This window comes from Stegostoma tigrinum, chromosome 45, assembly GCF_030684315.1.
Source record: "Stegostoma tigrinum isolate sSteTig4 chromosome 45, sSteTig4.hap1, whole genome shotgun sequence".
Taxonomy (NCBI): Eukaryota; Metazoa; Chordata; class Chondrichthyes; order Orectolobiformes; family Stegostomatidae; genus Stegostoma; species Stegostoma tigrinum.
The window spans coordinates 5,531,557-5,552,146 of NC_081398.1; the positions used below are offsets into that span (position 1 = coordinate 5,531,557).

Consider the following 20,590-nt stretch of genomic DNA (forward strand, 5'->3'; position numbering starts at 1 on the left):
GGTGGAGGATTTGGCAGTAGGGGATTGCATTCTTGCAGGAGTGTGGGTGAGAGGAGGTGCAGTCTAGATGGCTATGGGAGTCGGTGGGCTTGAAATAGATATCAGTTTCCAGGTGGTCGCCGAGATGGAGACAGAGGGATCCAGGAAGGAGAGAGATGCATCAGAGATGGTCGAGGTGAATTTGAGGTCGGGGTGAGAGGTGTTAATCAAGTGGATGAACTGTTTGAACTCCTCGATGTAATGGAGAAGAGATGGGGGATTGGGCCAGTGTAGCTGCGAAAAAGGGACGGTTCTACATATCCTACAAAGTGGCAGGCAGAGCTTGGGCCCAATCTGATACCTACTGCCAACCCCTTGGTATGTAGAAGTTAAAGGAGAAGTTAGAGAATCTTTTCCCAGAGTTGAAATGTCTAATACTAGGGGGCATGCATTTGAGGTGGGGTGAGGGAAAGTTCAAAGCAGATGTGAGGGGCAAGTTTTTTACCCAGAAAGTGGTAGGAGTCTAGGACATGCTGCCAGGGGATGGTGGTGGAGACAGATACAATAGGGGTGTTAAAAGGGCTCATAAGCTCATGAGATATGCAAGGAATGGAGGGATGTGGATTAAGAGTGGGCCGAACGAGTTAGTTTAATTTTGTCTCATGTCTGGCAAAATGTCGTAGACCAGGGACCTGTTTCTGTGCTGCACTGTTCTATATTCTATCTACAAGATGCACTGCAGAAATTCTCCAAAGACAAGGGCAGCAGATATTTGGGAACACTAGCCCCTGCAAGTTCCCCAATGAGCCACTCATCATCCTGACTCGGAAATATATCACTATTCCTTCGCTGCCACTGGGTCAAAATCCTGGAATTCCCTCCCTAAAGGCATTACGGGTCACCTCCACCACACAGAACTGCAGCGGTTCAAGAAGGCAGTTCCCGCCAACCTTCTCAAGGGGCAGCTGGAGACAGGCAATAAATAGAGACCCAATGAGTAACGCCCACATCCCACGAGTGAACATATAAAGAGAAAAGTCACGACAGTGTATAATCAGGAATGCAATTTTTCGAGTCAACATATTCGATCCCATTTCAAAGGATGCGGTCACCATCTCCATTGACATGATCAGTAAGGTCTTGGGGCAGTCATGCTGGGGTCAACACTCATCAGGTTACTCACCACAGCTCAGTACTAACAGCCATAAGGAACATGACAAGAGTGAGAGCTCAGCTCGGCCTGGTGAAGATTCCAGTCAGCCACAACGACACAGACCAGGCGGCAGCATCGAGAGGCCTCTGGGTCAATGTCCAACCAGGATCACTCGGAATTCTTCCGGGATTGCGCACATATTTATTCTGATGCTGCCTTTAGGTCAACAGGGTCAGGTCGATAATGAAGGTTTAGTTATGCTGAGAGTGAAATGGACCTACTGCCCCTGTGTTTGAGGCTGTGGAATGATTTATTTGATGAGTGACACCTTTTAGAAGGATGTTTGACAGATACCTGAGGGTAATAAAATAAAAAGCAGAGTTGGTGGGAAAGAGTGAGGGGTGTGTGTGGGTGTGTATGTGTGTATGTGTTTGTGTGTGTATGTGGGGAGGGTGGGGCGGGGCTGGGGGGGCATATGTGTTTGTGTGTGCGTGGGTGGGGGTGTGAGTGCGTGGGTGAGTGGGTGGGTATGTGTTTGTGAGTGTGTTGTGTGTGCGCACGTGCCGGTGTGTGTGTGTTTGTGAGTGTGCGCGGGTGGGTGTGTGTTTGTAAGTGAGTGCCTGAGTTTGTGTGAGAAAGAGAGAGACTAAGATGAATTCAACAGTGCCCCCTGGAGAAAGTGGGGGTGAGTTGCCTTCTTGAGTCACTGCAGTCCCATGTGGAATAGGGACAGCCACACATGGTTTAGAGAGGGAGTTCCAGGGTTCTGACCCAGTGCCACTGAAGGTTTAGCGATGTATTTCCAAATCAGAATAGTGTGTATGTTTGTAAGTGAGATAGAATGTGAGCCTATGAGATTGTATGTCTGTGAATGTGTGTTTTTGTGTGCATGTGTGTGAATGAGAGTGTGCATGTGTGAACGTGTATGGGTGTGTATGTCTCGATGTATATGGCTATGTTTATGTGTGAATGAGAGTGTCAGTGTCTACTGTGTTTAAGAAGGGACAGAGGCAGCAGACAGGAAACTATAGGCCAGTTAGCTTAATCTCAGTTGTTGGTAGGATTTTAAAGTCCTTTATTAAGGATGAGATTGCAGACTACGTGGAAGTGCATGGTGAGCTAGGGTTGAGCTGGTAAGACTTTGTCAAGGGTAGGTCCTGGCTGACAAATCTATCAGAATTCTTTGAGGAGGTAACAGGCTAGTTAGACAAAGGAGAACTAGTGGACAAGATCTATTTGGATTTCCAGAAGGCATTTGACAAGGTGCCACACAGGAGACTGCTGAAAAAGACAAGAACCCCTAGTGTTTGGGGCAAGGTACTGGCATGGGTAGGGGACTGCTTGACTGGCAGCAGGCAGGGACTAAGGATAAAGAGGTCTTTTCTTGGATGGCAACCGGTGACTACTGGAGTTCCACAGAGGGCTGTGTTGGGACCACGATTATTTATTTTATAAATTAGCAATTTGGACAAAGGCACGCTTGCTATGTTTACAGATAACACAAAGATAGGTTGCCCAGTTACAGGGGTGGAGATGGCTCCAAAGAGATTTACCAGGATGTTGCCAGGTATGGAAAGTTTGAGTTATAAAGAAAGGCGAGATAAGTTAGCACTTTTTTCCTCTGGACCATAGGAGGTTGAGAGGCAACCTTATAGAAATTTATAAAATGGTGAGGTGTATTAATGGTCTTCTCCCTGGCATGGAGGATTTCAAGACTTGGGGGCACATTTTTAGGTGAGAGGAAAGAGATTTAAATAAGACATGGGAGCACGTTTTTTACACAGAGGGCGGTTCACATGTGGAATGAGCTTCCAGAGGAAGTGTTGGATGTGGGTACAGTTACAACAATTCAAAGATATTTGGATAAGTACATGAATAGGAAAGGTTTGGAGGGATATGGGCCAGGAGTGGGCAGGTGGGGCTAGCTTAGTTTGGGATTACGTTCGACATAGACTGGTTGGACCGGAGCGTCTGTTTCTGTGCTGTATGACTCTAGGTGGAGGGATGGGCAGTGTTGTGGAAGTGGGGAGAGACTGCAGAAGGACTAGGAGAGTGAAAGCTAAGAAGTGGCAGATGGGAACCAATGTGAGAAAGTGTGGGTTCTACACCTCATTTCTGGTATATGGAGCATGAGATGACACAAGAAGCACATCGTGGGTGCAAGACATCCATTTTAATCGGTGCAAGGCCTAAGCACAGTTTTAGATAATGGATTTAGGTGCCAATGTGGCGCTACGCTACAGAAGGGGCTCATTATCTCTCATTGTTTCCTCAATCCAGTCCAAGTAATTGGCCACTTTGGTGTAGAAACCGAAGGTGCCGCAGTTGACTCCCCACGAGACGATGCCTCCCACGAAGAACTCATTGCGTCGGGGTTTGGGACGGGCGAAGACGAATGCCCCCCCACTGTCGCCCTGGCAGCTGTCCGCCCCTCCCTCGTCGCCAGCGCAGATCATGTTGTCAGTGATGGTGACGTGGAGGTCGGACGTCTGATTCCTGCACAACTGTAGGTCCCTCACCAGCAGCCGGACATACATGAGCTTGTCGGGCAGCGTGTCATTCTCAGTCACCCCCCAGCCAGAAACTAGCCCCACCTTGCCGGTGGGCAGAGCGTGGCGAGCGTTGCGGGCTGGCAGGCAGATTGGCGAGAGGTCAGGTCCCAGCTGGACCTTGGACTTCAGGCGGACCAGGGCCACGTCGTGGTCATAGTTGTAGGCCTCGCCCTGTGGTGGGCTGTAACCTGGGTGGATGAAGACCTCATCGGCGACCAGGCGAATGCCCTCCCTCGCCTTCCTGGTGTCAGTGATGCCCGCGATCATGGACAGGCCGGACGTCTTGTAGACCACATGGGCAGCCGTCAGCACCCATTGGTCTGTGATGAGTGCCCCAGCTCCCCTCGGATTCTGGATCAGCACCTGCCAGGGGAAGTTGCCCCTCTTCGCCACCGACCCCTTGAGAACTCTCTCGCCGAAGATCAGTGGATTGCTGGGCTTTCCACACACTGCAACACACACACACACACACAGACACAGAGGAGTGGGAAAAGCTTAGACCCTTTGTCACAGCTGTGGGAGTAAGAGCGGGCCATTCAGCCCATCGCCAGCGACTCATCTGGCCTTCTTCAATTCCACACCTTTTCCTCGCAACTCTCAATTCCCTGAGATTAAAACTAATGCTGGAAATCTCAAATAGAAACAGAAATTGCTGGAGGAACTCAGCAGGGCCTGGCAGTGTCTGTGGACAGAAAATGCAGAGCTAGCATTTCGAGTCATCAAATTACTGAATCATAGAATTGTGAAATCATTGACTCATAGAATCATGGAATTGTATACCTGTAGAATCATTGAATCATGGAATCATTGAACATGGAATCTTAGAATCAAAGAATCATGGAATTATAGAATTGTAGAATCATTGAATTATGGAATCATAGAATTATGGAACCATTGAATTACAGAATCATGGAATCATGGAACTGTAGAGTAGTAGAATCATGGTATTATGGAATAATAGAAGCTAGAATCCTTGAATTATGGAATCATAGAATCATAGAATTATGAAATTATGGAATCACAGCATCAAAGAATCCCTACAGTGCAGAAAGAAGCTGTTCGGCCCGTTGACTCGACGCTGACCCACTGAAGAGAATCTCACCAAGACCCATTGCATCCCCATAACCCCGCACGGGGTTTTGACGATGGCTATCCTACACAGTCTGCACTTCCCTGGACAGACAATCTACCCAATCTTTGGACTGTGGGAGGGAACTGAAGCACCCAGCGGAAACCCACACAGATGTGGGGAGAACATGCAAACTCTGTGCAGATGAAGTCCAGTGACCTTTCTTCACAAATGACCCAACATCCCCCTTACTGATTAAAAATCCATCTCACTCTCAAACGTACTTAAGAACACATCCTCTACAGCCCTCTGCAGTAAAGAATTCCACAGTTACACAGAAGAAATCTCTCCTCATCTCTGTCTTCATTGGGAAAACCCTTATTCTGAGATAATGCTCCTCAGGTCCTACAAACTTCTACAAGGGAAAACAACCTCACAACATCTTCCCTGTCCGGTCCCCCTAAGAATCTTGTCTGTTTCAATAAGGTCACCTGTCGTTCTTCTAAACTCCAATGAGTTTATGGCAACAATCTATTCGCTGACTGTAATCCCCTGTCAACATCAATGGAAGTGAGGTGGAGATAGTTGAGACCATCAGTTCCTAGGAGTGATGATCACCAACAATATGTCTTGGTCCATCCACTGTGATGCTACAGTCAAGAAAGCACGACAACATGTCTACTTCCTCAGGAAGCTGAGGAAAGTCGGCATGCCTGTAATCCCAACTCCAACCTTGATTCTAGCCCATTCAGAGAAAGGTGAGCCACTGGAATCCACAGGGAGCAGTCAGGGCCGAAACATTGTGAGTTTTCAAGAAGGAGGTAGGTGTAGCCCTGGTGGCTTGAGGGATCAAGGATTATTGGGGAGGGCGAGATTAGGCAATTTTGCTCAATGATCAGCTGTGATCATATTGAATGGAGGGGCAACCATGATGGGTAGAATGGCCTATTCGTGCTCCTATCTCCCATAGGGACACCCCCCAGACCGTTTGCTCTTCTCCACATCTCTTGTGAATGCATTCAGCCTGAACCGACCGGAGAAGCCTCCTCGAAGGGTAAATGGGCTGTGATATTTGGTGATTTGGAGACACAGTGGGCCCAGTTCTGATTTAAAAACAGACACAGCAAACCGAAGGGATGCCGTACCATGCGTCACCGAAACAATGTGCGTTTTGATCACAGGATCGTGCCTTCAAAATTCACTTGACAGGGGGACGAAAGACAAAATGCAAAGAAATACACGAGCCCAAACAAGCCTCAGTCAACCTCCATTAAAGCCAAGAGATAAACCTCCCCTCCACCTGATTTTAAAACAAAAAGCAATTGTCTTAATGAGTGAATGGACTGCGGAGGATGTTACAAATTGCTGAGGATAGAGATATCTGATGCAAGTTTAATCTGAAGGTCACTGCACCTCAGGCCTAGGGGGAGGCTTAGAAGGAGGACAACCCTTCATTGTAACCTCAGCTGGTACAGGAACTGGACCAACAAAATTGGCATCGCTCTACACTACAAGACAGCCAATTGAGCTCACCACATTTTGCTGTAAGGGACACCATTTGGACGCCCCTGTTGTTGGCCGAATTTCAAAACAATGACAAGACAAGAATATAGGAAAGAGATAGAATATGCAGTGGAGTGGTGTAGAGATATTAATCTCTCCCTCAACGTCAGCAAAACAAAACAACAGGCCATTGACTTCAGGAAGCAAGGTGATGGGCCAGCTCCTGTTTACATCAATGGTGCTGAGGTGGAGATGGTCGAGAGCATTAAGTTCCTCGGAATGACAATTGAGGTGGAGATGGTCGAGAGCATTAAGTTCCTCGGAATGATAATTGAGGTGGAGATGGTCGAGAGCATTAAGTTCCTCGGAATGACATTCACCAACAATCTATCGTGGTCCACCCATGTTGATGCTACAGTCAACAATGCCTCTACTTCCTCAGGAGGCTAAGGAAATTCGGCAAGAACAATTTTTATAGATGCACCACAGAAAGCACTCCATCTTGGTACAGCAGCTGCTCTGCCAGGACTGTAAGAAACTACAGAGAGTTCTGAACACAGTGCAGTCCATCATGCAAACCAGCCTTCCATCGCTTGACTCCAACTATATTTCTCATTGCCTCAGGAAGACAGCCAACATCTTCAAAGACCCCTCCCACTCCGGTTGTAATTTCTTCCAAACTGTTCCATCAGGATGAAGATACAACAGCTTAAAAACCCGAACCAACAGAATCAAGCACAGCATTTTCCCTGCTGTAATCAGAATTCTGAACGGACATCTCGAATTTTAAATTTACTATCGACCTTGTATGCCTTCTCTGTAGCCGTAACTCCATATGTTCTACTACCATTACATAGTCGGTATGGTACGATCTGCCTGGGCTGCACACAAAACAAACGTTTCCCTGTATCATGTGACAACAATAAATCAAATCGAATGCCCCATTGTTGAGACTGCCTTGGGTGATAGATGTCCAGAATAAATGTGACAGAGAAGGAAAGCTAAGGGGTTAAAATCTGCAAAATGCAATCTATTACAAAATGAAGCCTTGCACTTTTTCCAAATCATCTGGCAGCTCGGTGAGCCAACAGCACCCCCCACCACTACTGCCTTCTCCGTGGCAACCTATCAACCAATCAGGGCCGGCTTTCCGGCTAGTTGACACCCTTTTTCTCCATGGTGTATATCGCTGCGCCCGTGAGAAATTTGGCGCTCTTGCATTCGTGCCCTGGTGAGCGCAAGAGTAGAAGGTCTCACCGCATGCCTCTCTCCCTTTTCCTTTGGGAAGGACTGAGTTCTGCGCAACCGTGCCCATTCCCCTCGTTACAAATCGTCCCTATTTTGTCAGGGATGGTTACCTGGGGTGCATTTCGGGAGGACTTGGCCTGTCACGTTATTTTCCCATGTTGCTTCAACCGTGCAGTGGAAGTTTCCTGCCAAGAGAGCGGATGCATTTGTCAATGACAGAGCCAACGATTGGAGTCCCACCCCCTTCCACCAGATTTGGTTTTAATTTGAGCCCTGAAAAGAAGTGTATCATTGAACTGTCCAGTACAGCGAATGTCCTTTGGCCCTTTAGGTCTGCAGAGACAAAAATATATTAGGTCCACTTTCTCGCACTAGGTCCATAGCCATGAACATTATGATAGCCCAAGGACTCATCCAGGTGAAGGTTGAGAGGTCTCCCACCTCAATTACCCTCCCAGGCCAGTGCATTCCAGATTCTCGACGCCCTCTGGGTGAGAAATCACTTTCTGAAACCCCCTTCTGCCTTTCACTTTAGCATTTTACACCCTTGATATTGACGCTTCAACTCAAGGGAACATTTCCCTCCTATCTACCCTGTCCATGCCCCTCAGAATCTTACACACCTTTATCAGGCTCCTCCCTCACCCCCTCCACCCCCTTAACCATCTCTGCTCCAAAGAAAACAACCTGAGCTTATCCAGCCTCTCTCCATCACTGAAATGCCCCATCCCAGGGCAACATCCTGGTGAATATCCTCCGCACCCTCTCCAGTATGGTGGTATCCATCCTATAGTGTGTGGACCAGAACTGCCCACAGCATTCCAGCTAAGGCCTCACCAAAATCATATACAGCTCCAAAATAATCTACATGCTCTTACAATCTGTGTCAAGATTAATTAAGGTAAGTGTGCCATATGCCTCACAACCACCCCTTAACCTGCCCTGTCACCTTCATGGGTCTGTGGACAAGCTCCCCAAGTTCCCTCTGTTCATCTGAGTTTCCTAGTGTCCTGCCACCCATTGAATATTCCCTTGTCTTGGTCCACTCACCTTAGTGCTATAGTGAAGTAAGCACAACCACGCCTCTACTTCCTCAGGGGGTCTAAGGAAATTCGGCATGTCTGTAAAGAATCTTAACAATTTTCATGGATGCACCAGTGAAAGCATTCTATCCAGATGCATCACAGCTTTGTACGGCAGCTGCTCTGCTCAGGACCGTAAGAAACTACAGAGAATTGCGAACAGAGCCCAGTCCCTCACACAAGCCAACCTTCCGACTCCAACTACAATTCCTGCTGCCTCAGGAAGGCAGCCAACATCATCACAGAACTCTCCTACCCTGATGAGAATCTCTTCCAAGCCCTTCCTTCGGGCAGAAGATATACTCGTACGAACAGATTCAAGAACAGCTTCTTCTTCGCTGTTATCAGGCTTATGAATGGACCCCTCATTTATTAGAATTGACCTTTCTCTGCACCTTCTCTATTGCAGAAACATTATATTCTCCATTCTGCTCTATTAAACTGATGTACTTGTGTAAGGTAAATTTTGTCTGCTTAGCGTGCAAAACAATACTTTTCACTGTATTCCGGGACGTGACAACAATGCTTCAAACCAAATCAGGAGGAAGATGTTGCAGTGGATGAGGCAGGGGTGGGGGTAGATGTGGGGCTGATTCACAGGGTTGCTGTTACAGAGAACTGGAGCAGGATATGCAGGCAGAATGGCCTGCCCTTTAGCTCTCAACATTCTGTAACTTCACACAGAGTAATTGCAAAGCTTATTCTAGGATGAAACTAATATTATCTTGGTAGCATTCAAAATATTTCCCCTCTGGCCAAAAAAGAAATCACTCTTCTTGAAAATGACATGACTCACGATCACGGTCTGTCTGCAGCTGATAATAAGGCTCATTGCACTGGTATTGAATTATCGCTTTAAACGTGGTCACGGCTGTTTCAGTGACAAACACAAACCGCCCATTCTCAATTGATGGTGGGACTGAACAATCCACAACTGTAAAGAGAAAATAAAATAGAGTTATCAAGATTAGCTAGTTGGTGTTTCAATACAGAACCCCACCTTTTATCTCTCACAATGCCTATTGGCCTCCATTGCCAGCTAATGTGGTGCAGTGGCAATGTCCCTACCTCTGGAACAATAAGGCCTGGCTCAAATCCCTCCTGCTCCAAAGGTGTAACATCTGCAATTAGGGGAGACCAGGAAATTGTTTATATCTGGCTCTGATGCAGGTGCAGACCTGAGGAAGTGTCACTCGACCCGAAACGTTAACTCTCATTTCTCTGCACTGATGCTGCCAGACCTGCTGAGCTTTTCCAGCAATTTCTGTTTTTGTTCCTGATTTACAGCATTCGCAGTTTCTTTCAGTCTCCAAAGATGTGCAGGTTAGGGTGGATTGGCCATGCTGAATTGCCTACAGTGACCAGGGATGTGCAGGCTTGGTGGGTTAGCCATGGGAAATGCGGGCTCACAGGGATAGGGTAGTGGGGCAGGTCTGGGTAGGACGTTCTTCGGAGGGTTGGGATGGGCCAAATGGTCTGCTTCACACTGTAGAGATTCTATGACAACATCCATTCTATGAGGTGTCACCTAATGTGGGAATTTGTGGCCCTTAACCAGTTGCTCTTGGAACTCAGTAGCATGCGAGGGCATTCCAAAGCTAACTGTTGTGCTGTGTGTGTGTGTGTGTGTGTGTGTGTGTGTGTGTGTGTGTGTGTGTGTGTTGTGTGTGTGTGTGTGTGTGGCTGGAGTTACGTATAGAAATTTGGAGGATGCCTACTTTGCCAATCATAGGTCAGTCACCCAGCCTAGGGTTCGAACCCACAACCCTGGGCTTATTCAGTACCAAATGTTTTGGGGAGGTTGGACAAGGCAAGGATGGACATGAATGAAGCAGGTGGCCTCTTACTGCTGGTGTCTTTGGCGACCATCACCACGGTGAGTGCGATTTTGATATTTCTCACAGTGGCAGAATAACAAGACAAGAAGGACATTCTCAATCAACGTGGAACCCCACTCACGTTGGCAGCTGTACCCTGGAGTCTTCCAAGTCCCGTCTTCTTGACATTCTGCATAAAAGTGCGGGATTGTCTGATAGCCCTAAGAGAGATTGTCACAACAATGCATCAGCTTTGAGTCTAAAGTCAGCTTTGCATTTGTTTGGTGATGTTGGTCACCATACTTATGTAAAGATGCTAATTGTTATGGACCAGTCCAAACCCCCTCAAAATATATTCCGAAAATAATCTGGATCCTAATGTTTTCTTATTTACAGAAGTAAGTGTAAGGTATTGCATTCCAGATGTAATTTGATTAGTCAAGCTGCCAGCTTTGAAACAAAACACACTTCATTCAAACACTATAGTTAAAATATAACAAGACTGGAATGACTTAACTCTGTTGGAAAGTTTAACAGTATAGAGGTGAGGTTAAAGTCAGATCAGCCATGATCGTTTTGAATAGCGGGGTAGGCTCGAAGGGCCGAGTGGCCTGATCTTGTTCCTCTGTGTGTACATTAACTCATGTTCCCATCTCTGTTCACAGCCGCTACTCTCTTCACAATCTCTTTGTCTGGCACTAGACCCACGGCCCTCCGAGATCGCCGCAATCCCCTAGTCCCGGTCTCTTGTGTATCCTCCGTTCCCATCACTTGGTGGCCCTTGCCTTTAGCTGCCTGGGCCCTGATCTTTGGAATCCCCTCCCTGAAACTTTCCACTGTTTGTATGCAGGATTCCATTAACAGACACACTCATAATGTCATCATTGCATCACAGCGCATGACGTTAGGGCTTGAAGATCTCAGACTCAGTCTTAACACAGGCGTACAGATCCACAGTTCCCTGAAAGTAGCAATGCAAGTGGATAAGGTGGTCAAGAAAGCACGTGGTACATTTGTTTAGAACTTTAGGTGGGCCACATTTAGAATACTGTGTCCAACTCCAGTCACCATGCTCCCAGAAGGATGGGGAGGATTGGAGAGGGTACAGAAACAGTTTGCCAGGATGTTGCCTGGTTTGGAGGGTATTAGCCATGAGCAGAATTTGGAGAAACTTGGTTTGTTTTCACTTAAACGTTGGAGACTGAGGGGTGATTTGATAGAAGTCTACAAAGTTACAAGAGTTGGAGTCTTTTTCCTGGGATAGAAATGTCAATTATTAGGCGACATGGGTTTACGGTAAAAGGGGGAAAGTTTATGTCATAGAATCCCTGTGGTGTGGAAACAGGCTATTTGGTCCAACAAGTGCACACCAATTCCCTAAACAGCGTCCTGCCCAGACTCACTCCCCCACTACATTCCCCAAGTGCTAATCTACCTTACTTATGCACTATAGCAATTTATCATGGCCAGGCAACTTAACCTGTACATCTTTGGGCTGTGGATGGAAACCAGAGCAAACCTGCACAGACACACAGAGAGAACATGCAAACTCCACAAAGGCAGTCAGCTAAGGCCAGAATTGGACCCAGATCCCTAGCACTGTGAGGCAACAGTGCTAACCACTGAATCACCATGCTACCCTGTAAAAGACAGGTTTCTTACACAGAGGGTGGTTAATTGCCTGGAATGTGATGCCAGGGGAGGTGGCGGAAGCAGATACGCCAGCAATGTTTCAGAGGATAGATACATGAATAGGCAGGCAATAGTGGGATACGGAGGCAAAAGTATTTTAGAAAAATGTTGCATCAACACAGAATGGTGGCTGAAGGGCTTACTCCTGTGCTGTACGGTGCTTTCTTTTCTTTGTGGTTTTCTGTCTTAATTTGGGCCACTTGAAGCATGACATGCTGACGTGAGCATGTTACTGTTTGCAACCAAATAGGCTAGATACGGTAATATATGTCGATATCAAGAAATGTAATGAACATCATTGCATCTTTCAGTATTACATGACCCAGCATCTAGCTCTGATGCTATGACAGCTAATATAAGCAGTGCCTTTCCGGGCTTAGGAGACAGAGGACATAGAGTGCTTAGTGTCATGGTGCAATGATAACAACCTCTCTCTCAATATCGGCAAAACCAAATAAATGATTCATGGCTTCAGGAAGAAAGGAGGAGGACGCACCCCTATCTCTGTCAAAGGAGCTGAGGTGGAGAGGTTGAGAGTGTCAAGTTTGATCACAAACAATCTGGGCTGGACCTCCCACATAAATGCAATGCCTGTACTTCCTCAAGATGCTAAGGAAATTCAGCATGTCCATAAGGACCCCCAACAATTTTTACGCAAGCACCATAGAAAGCATTCTATCTGGGTGCATAATAGCTTGGTCCGACCATTGCTTTACTCAAGTCTGCGAGAAACTACAGAAAGTTGTGTACACAGCCCACACCATTATGGAAGCCAAACTCTCATCCATGGGCTCCATTTATACTTCTAGTTGCCATGGAAAAACTGCTAACATTGTCAAAGACCCTTCTCACCTCAGTAATACCCTCTCCCAACTTCTTCCATCAGGGAGAAGATACAGAACATTGAACCAACAAGAACAGCTACTTCCCTGCCATTATTAAATTGATAAATGGGCCTCTCAATTCCAAATCTCATACCGTACTTTGCACTGGTATTCACCAAGGAGAGGGACATGACGGATGTTGAGGTTAGGAATAGGTGTTTGCTTAGTCTGGTTCAAGTTGACATAAGGAAGGAGGAAGTGTTACGTATCCTAAAAGACATTAAGGTGGGCAAGTCCCCAGGTCCGGATGGGATCTATCCCACGTTACTGAGGGAAGCGAGAGAGGAACTAGCCGGGGCCCTAACAGATAACTTTGTAGTGTCCTTAGACACGGGTGAGGTCCCAGAGGACTGGAGACTTGCTAATGTTGTCCCCTTGTTTAATAAGGGCAGTAAGGATAATCCAGGTAATTATTGACCGGTGAGCCTGACATCAGTGGTAGGGAAGCTACTGGAGAAGATACTGAGGGATAGGATCTATTCCCATTTGGAAGAAAATGGGCTTAGCAGTGATAGGCAACATGGTTTTGTACAACTTAATAGAATTCTTTGAGGGTGTGACAAAGTTGATTGATGAGGGAAATTCTGTAGATGTAATATACATGGACTTCAGTAAGGTGTTTGATAAGGTTCACCATGGCAGGCTGATGGAGAAAGTGAAGTCACATGGGGTCCAGGGTGTGCTAGCTAGATGGATTAAAAAGACTAGCTAGTCAACAGGAGACAGACTGTAATAGTAGAAGGGAGTTTCTCAAATTGGAGACCTGTGACCAGTGGTGTTTCTCAGGGATCTGTGCTGGGGCCACTATTGTTTGTGATATATGTAAATGATCTGGAGGAAGGTGTAGATGGCCTGATCAGCAAGTTTGCTGATGACACTAAGATTGGTGGAGTAGCTGATAGTGAAGGGGACTGTCAGAAATTACAGCAGAATATAGATAGACTGAAGAGTTGGGCAGATAAATGGCAGATGGAGTTCAATCTGGGCAAATGCGAGGTGATGCATTTTGGAAGATCAAATTCAAGGGCGAACTATACAGTAAATTGAAAAGTCCTGGGGAAAATTGATGAACAGAGAGATCTGGGTGTTCAGGTCCATTGTTCCCTGAAGGTGACAACGCAGGTCAATAGAGTGGTCAAGAAGGTATATGGCATGCTTTCCTTCATTGGGCGGGGTATTGAGTACAAGAGTTGGCAGGTCATGTTGCAGTTGTATAAGACTTTGGTTCGGCCACATTTGGAGTACTGTGTACAGTTCCAGTTGCCACATTACCAAAAGGATGTGGATGCTTTGGAGAGGGTGCAGAGGAGGTTCACCAGGAAGTTTGCCTGGTATGGAGGGTGCTAGCTATGAAGAGAGGTTGAGTAGATTAGAATTATTTTCATTAGAAAGACGGAGATTGAGGGGGGACCTGATTGAGGTCTACAAAATCATGAGGGGTATAGACCGGGTGGATAGCAAAAATCTTTTTTCCAGAGTGGGGGGCTCAATTACTAGGGGTCACGAGTTCAAAGTGAGAGGAGGAAAGTTTAAAGGAGATATGCGTGGAAAGTTCTTTACACAGAGGGTGGTGGGTGCCTGGAACACGTTGCCAGCGGAGGTGGTAGACGCAGACACGTTAGCGTCTTTTAAGATATATTTGGACAGGTACATGGGTGGGCAGGGAGCAAATGGGCACAGACTGTTAGAAAACAGATGACAGGTTAGACAGAGGATCTTGATCGGCGCAGGCTTGGAGGGCCGAAGGGCCTGTTCCTGTGCTGTAATTTTCTTTATTTCTTTGTTTCTATCCTGCTCGCACAACTCCTGTGCAGTGTGAACTTGTATGCCTTGCTCTGTTGAAGCACCCTATGATCTGTATGTTTGCTATGCTCTGCTTTCAAAACAAAACTTTTCCCTGTACTTAGACACATGTGACAACGATAATTCAAATCATGTCAAAAATCAGATCAAAAATTAATGGACAAATTTCCATATTAAGCTACAAACAACTTTGAATGAGTTGCAAGGGTTTTGTTGTACAGCCATTGTTTAGCACAAACAACAGTTTCCACATTTCACCCCTAGACCCTTTCATGTGCAAAAGGCAACTCCCAAATGACGATAAATTTGTCTTTCTTTTTTGAAATCTGATATCGAATGTGGGTGTCATTTGATGAGGTCCATGTTTGTTGCGCCTTACTAAGAGCCCTCATGAACTAAATGCCTCATTTGGTCATCTCGGAGGGCAGTTAAGAGCCAAAGACAGAAAAGCATCAAAGAGAAATGGGGCAAATGCTGGAGATCTGAAACAAATGTAAGGAACACTGAAGCAACTCACCAGCCACATGCGGATAGAGGCAGCATTAAGGTGTTACGTCCTTTTTCAGCTTTGTCATCTGAATGGTCTGAGTCAGCCATTTGAGGGGTAATTTTGTTTTTAATTTTCATTCAAGGCTTAAGGATGTCAGTTATTTCCCATCCGTAATTGCCCAGAGCACACTTAAGCATCAACTACATTGAGTCATAGCCATAGAGTCATAGAGATGTACAGCACGGAAACAGACTCTTCGATCCAACTCGCCCTTGTGGACAAGATATCCTAAGGTAATCTAGTCCCATTTGCCAGCTTTTGGCCCATAGCCCTCTAAACCCTTTCTACTCATATACGCATCCAGATGCCTTTTAAATGTTGTGACCAGAGATAATGGGAACTGCAGATGCTGGAGAATCCAAGATAATAAAATGTGAGGCTGGATGAACACAGCAGGCCAAGCAGCATTTCAGGGGCACAAAAGCTGACGTTTCGGGCCTAGACCCTTCACCAGCTTTTTTGATGAAGGGTCTAGGCCCGAAACGTCAGCTTTTGTGCTTCTAAGATGCTGCTTGGCCTGCTGTGTTCATCCAGACCCACACTTTGTTATCTTGCCTTTTAAATGCTGTAACTGTACCAGCTTCCACCATTTCCTCTGGCAGCTCATTCCATACACGCACCACCCTTTGTGTGAAAATGTTGCTCCTTAGATCCCTTTCAAATCTTCCTTCCCTCACCTTAAAATTATACCCTCTAGTTTTTGATTTCCCTACCCTGGGAAGAAGATCTTGGCTCCTCACCCTATCCATTCCCCTAGGGATGTTATAATCCTAAAGTCATCCCTCAGTCACCGTCGTTCCAGGGAAGATAGCTCCAGCCTATTGAGTCTTTCCCAAGAGCTCAAACTCTCCGACCCTGGCAAAATCCTTGTAGACCTTTTCTGCACACTTTCAAGCTTAACAACATCCTTCCTATAGCAGAAAGACCAAAAGTGAATGCAATAGTCCAAAAGTGGTCTATTGCACCTCTCCCTAGAGTTCAAATGCTTTAACATCCATGTAAATATTTTCTGCATCCTTGCTGGTCAGCTAGACCAGGTAAGGACGGTAGCTTCTGTTAATAAAGGACATTAGTGAACCAAATATAACAGTGTGGAGCTGGGGGAACACAGGCTGTATCAGAGGAGCAGGAAAGTTAATGTTTTGGGTCCCAACTCTTCTGAACCAAATGGAGTTTTCCTAACAATCGGTTGATGGTCATCTTTAGACTTTTAATTAGATTCAAATTCCAATATCTGCTGTGGCAAGATTCAAACCACAAGTCCGCCAGAACATTACCTGGGTTTGTGGATTAACAGACCAGTCACAATGCCACTAGGCCATTATCTCCCCTTCGGGCAAGGGCCTTGCCCGGAGACTCCCACATGCCATCTAAGACTGCAATGTTACAGAAGTGAATCCCTCAGATGGAAAACCATCAATATTACACCCTCACCTTGACAATTTCATATCCTGGCTTACAGGTCACCTTCACAGTATCTCGAGCATCGAACTTCGGCCAAGAGGGTTCTAGGATACTGTTCTGTAGCACCCAATTAGGGCAGAACACTTGTACTTCTGTGGACGAAGCACAACAGAAAGCCACAGATAAAAACACAAAGAGATCTGTTCATGTTTGAAAAGTCACAGTTTTAGAACCAGACTCATAGGAGAAATGGAGCTGAAAAGAAAAGAACCAAAATTGGAGATGTAGTGGACAGTGAAGATAGTTATTTTAGAGTACAATGGGACATTGATCAGATGGGCCAAGGAGTGGCAGATGGAGTTTCATTTCGATAAATGTGAGGTATTGCATTTTGGTAAGACAAGCCAGGGCAGGAACTATATTAATTAATGGGAGGGCCCTGGGGAGTGTTGATGAACGAAAAGACCTCGGGTTTCAGGTGCATGGTTCCTTGAAAGTGGAGTCACAGAAAGAGGATTGTGAAGAAAGTCTTTGGCACATTTGCCTTCTTTGGTCAAAATATTGAGTATAGGAGTTGAAAGATCATGTTGTGGCTGTCCAGAACTTCGGTGAGACCATTTTTAGAACACTGTGTACAATTTTGATTGCCCTTCTACAGAAAGGATGTTGTTAAACTTGAAAAAATTCAGAAAAGATTTACAAGGATGTTACCAGGCCTGGAAGGTTTGAGTTGTAGGGAGGGAGGCTGAATAGAGTCTAGAGTCATTGAGTTATAAAGCATAGAAACAGACCTTCAGACCAACTCATTAATGTCAACCAATTTTCCAGTCTTAATTGGTCCAATGTGGTTGCATTTGGCCTATATCCCTCTAAACCTTTCCTATTCATGTACTTGTCCAAATGTCTTTTCAATGTTGGAACTGTACCTGCATCTACCTCTTCCTCTGTACAAACCACATTCTCTGCGAAAAAGTTACCCCTCAGGTCCCTTTTAAATCTTTCTCCTTCAATCAAATCTTTCTGGAGCCAATCTACCATCCTCTGAGAAAAAGAACAGGAAATGACATCACCAACACAGGAAATGACATCACCAACCCAAGGAAACCTAACCAGATAAATAGAAAGCGGGACATAACACCAGCGCTTCGTCGGAGGCTCACTGATGATGTTACCTAGAATAGTGATGAAACGTCTGAAAACGAACCTTCCAGCTCAGCGAGCAAACTCACATCCAGAATCTTTCTCCTCTCACCTTAAAAATATGCCTCCAGTTTTGGACTCCCCTACCCTGGGGGAAAATTTGGCTTTACACCATATCCATACCCCTCATGATTTTACAAACCTTTATAAGGTCACCCACAACCTCCTATACCCCAGGGCAAATGTCCCAAACTTCAAACTCTTCCTCTTGATTTTATAGCGGTTTATAAAATCATGAGGGGCATGGATAAGGTGAATAGACAAATCTTTTTCCCAGGGTAGAGGAGTCCAAAACTAGAGGGCACAGGTTTAAGGTGAGAAGGGACCTAAAGGTCAACTTTTTCAGGCAAAGGGTGATGTGTGTATGGAACGACCTTTTAGAAGAAGTGGTAGAGCCTGGTACAATTACAAGATTTAAAAGACATCTGGATGGATACATTTCTAGGGACAAATTAGAGGCTTATGGGCCAAATGCTGGCAGATGGGACTCTGTCAGATTTTGATATCTGGTCAGCAGGTTGGACTGAAGGGTCTGTTTCCATGCTGTATGACTTTGTAACAGAAGTCTTAATTCAAGGTCCAAATGGAAATCCAATTGATGGAAAGCTTTGTAGAAAGAATAAAATTAATGTGGAGAAATAGAGGCATGAGGCAGGATTATTTTGAGGGAAATTGGAGAGACAATTGAGGGGTTTGATCTTGGTATTGAGTAAAATCATTGGTGGTGAGAAGAGTGGAAATGGGACTGACTGGAATACTCAGCCGTTGGACTTGCTGAGCCAAATGGCCTCATTTGTTAGCACTTTGATGCAATTTTGTACAGAAGAGGGACTGGGCGCTTTGTTGGGTGGGTTTTGGAGTAGGTCAGTGAGGAAGGGGTGGGACGGAGCAGAGGATTTGGGAGTGGGGAGGAGAGAATGAAGGAAAGTTGGCCCCCAGTTCACTGAATCTGGCTCATTCATTGGGTTAGGAGCGGCTGCCACACTCTGGGGCTACTGGGCAAAAAGAGGAAACTTATTTAATGCACAACTTCCTTGCATACTGTTTCTGCAGGGTCCTCACCAAAAAACCCAACATGACATCACACAGAAGCCTTGTCACTCAGCGAGATGTGGGGAAGCCAAAGAGAGTGGTGAAGGAGAGTATCGTTAATTCACTCCAGGAAATAGACATGGGGGTGTTGGGAGGTAGCTGATGAGGGGGCTGAATGGCCTGCTTTTGTCCTAGAAATACCTTGTATTCCATTTTAGCTTCTAACTGAGAGACTGGTAGACAAGTGTAAGGCTAATTTTATGTCCGTCTAATGAGTTAACCATACAATGGGTACTTAAAGCTCCTTTATTTGGACGTGAGCATCAATAGGGCCGGCATTTGTTGCCCATCCCTAATTAGAATGAGTGGGGAGCTGCCTTCTTGAATGGCTACAATCCTGTGTGGTGTAGGGACACCCACACAGTGCCCTTAGGGAGGGAGTTCCAAGATTTTGACCCAGCAACACCGAAGGAACAGATGATACGTTTCCCAATCAGGATGGTGAGTCGCTCAGGGGGCTAGTTAACACCCCTCTCGTTGACAACACATCATCATTAGGGTGGTAGACCAGTGAAAAGCTGAGGATGTGACAAGTACCGCGAACAATCTTAACTCTACGCCATGGAACTGTCATCAATGGAGTGTGTCCGTGGATACAAAGGACCCAACCCCACCCGATATTGACAGAAGTTACAATTGCAACACTATTGTGGAGTTGTCTCACCAAATATCAAACCCTCGCAAACTTACTCTTGCAAGTCCGTGAGTTGCTCTGAATGACAAAGCCCCGAGGACAGTAGCAGTGGTAGCTACCTATCGTGTTCCCGCAGTAATGGCTACATCCATTGTCATCGACAGCACACTCATTGACATCTGGGTGGAGAGAGGGTACAGTCTTTAAAGCCAGCCTGAGAATAGGGTAAAGGAAATCAACTCATCTTTAGAAAGTTTGGGGAGGGGAGAGGGGGTGGATCTGGAAGTTACAGCAACAACTGTACTTTCGAAAGCCAAATATTTCAGATATTGGAGATCCAAAGTAGAGAAGGAGAACCCAGTTGGCTCCTATGGAGGGGAAAACACAATTAACGATTTGAGTCCAGTGTGACACTTTCTCATGCATGTATATTTATCGATACGTGTATATTTTAAGATGAAGATACAATAGGGTCCAAGGGGACAATATTTTCACGCAGCGGGTGCTGAGTACCTGGAACAGGCTGCAAGAGGTAGTGGTGCTCACAAGCATAATTTAAGAAACACGTAGAGAGGTACATGGATGGAATAGGTAATGGTGGGATTTGGACTGAACGGATGCAAATGGGACTAGTTTCAATTGTGAAAATTGGGCACCATGGGCAAGTTGAGCCAAAGGGCCTGTTTCCACGCTCTCGGCCTCTATGATGCTATGATATTTTCAAATCAACCCATTCAGAGATGCTCACGAACACCTCTCTGGCATTTGGGATGTCAAGCTGGACTTCCTGGGTCAGAGATGTGGGCAGGAAATATTTACAGGGATGTTGCTGGGGTTGGAAGGTTCGAGTGTTAGGGAGAGTCTGAATAGGCTGGCGCTATTTTCCCTGGAGCATCGGAGGCTGAGGGGTGACCTAGTAAAGGTTTAC

The 20,590-nt window shown here is 45.9% G+C and overlaps 1 protein-coding gene across 1 annotated transcript in view; it reads right to left on the reverse strand.

The window, feature by feature from the left end:
• Positions 1 to 20,590, reverse strand: part of LOC125448658 (complement C1s-1 subcomponent-like) — a 54,524-nt gene that overhangs the window by 17,296 nt on the left and 16,638 nt on the right. Inside the window, exons 4-9 of the mRNA XM_059642575.1 lie at positions 19,719 to 19,841; positions 16,767 to 16,888; positions 10,546 to 10,624; positions 9,383 to 9,520; positions 7,615 to 7,689; positions 3,374 to 4,133 (exon numbers count right to left, since the gene is read on the reverse strand). Coding sequence (XP_059498558.1) covers positions 3,374 to 4,133; positions 7,615 to 7,689; positions 9,383 to 9,520; positions 10,546 to 10,624; positions 16,767 to 16,888; positions 19,719 to 19,841 — 1,297 coding nt within the window. The remainder of the gene's footprint in view (positions 1 to 3,373; positions 4,134 to 7,614; positions 7,690 to 9,382; positions 9,521 to 10,545; positions 10,625 to 16,766; positions 16,889 to 19,718; positions 19,842 to 20,590) is intronic.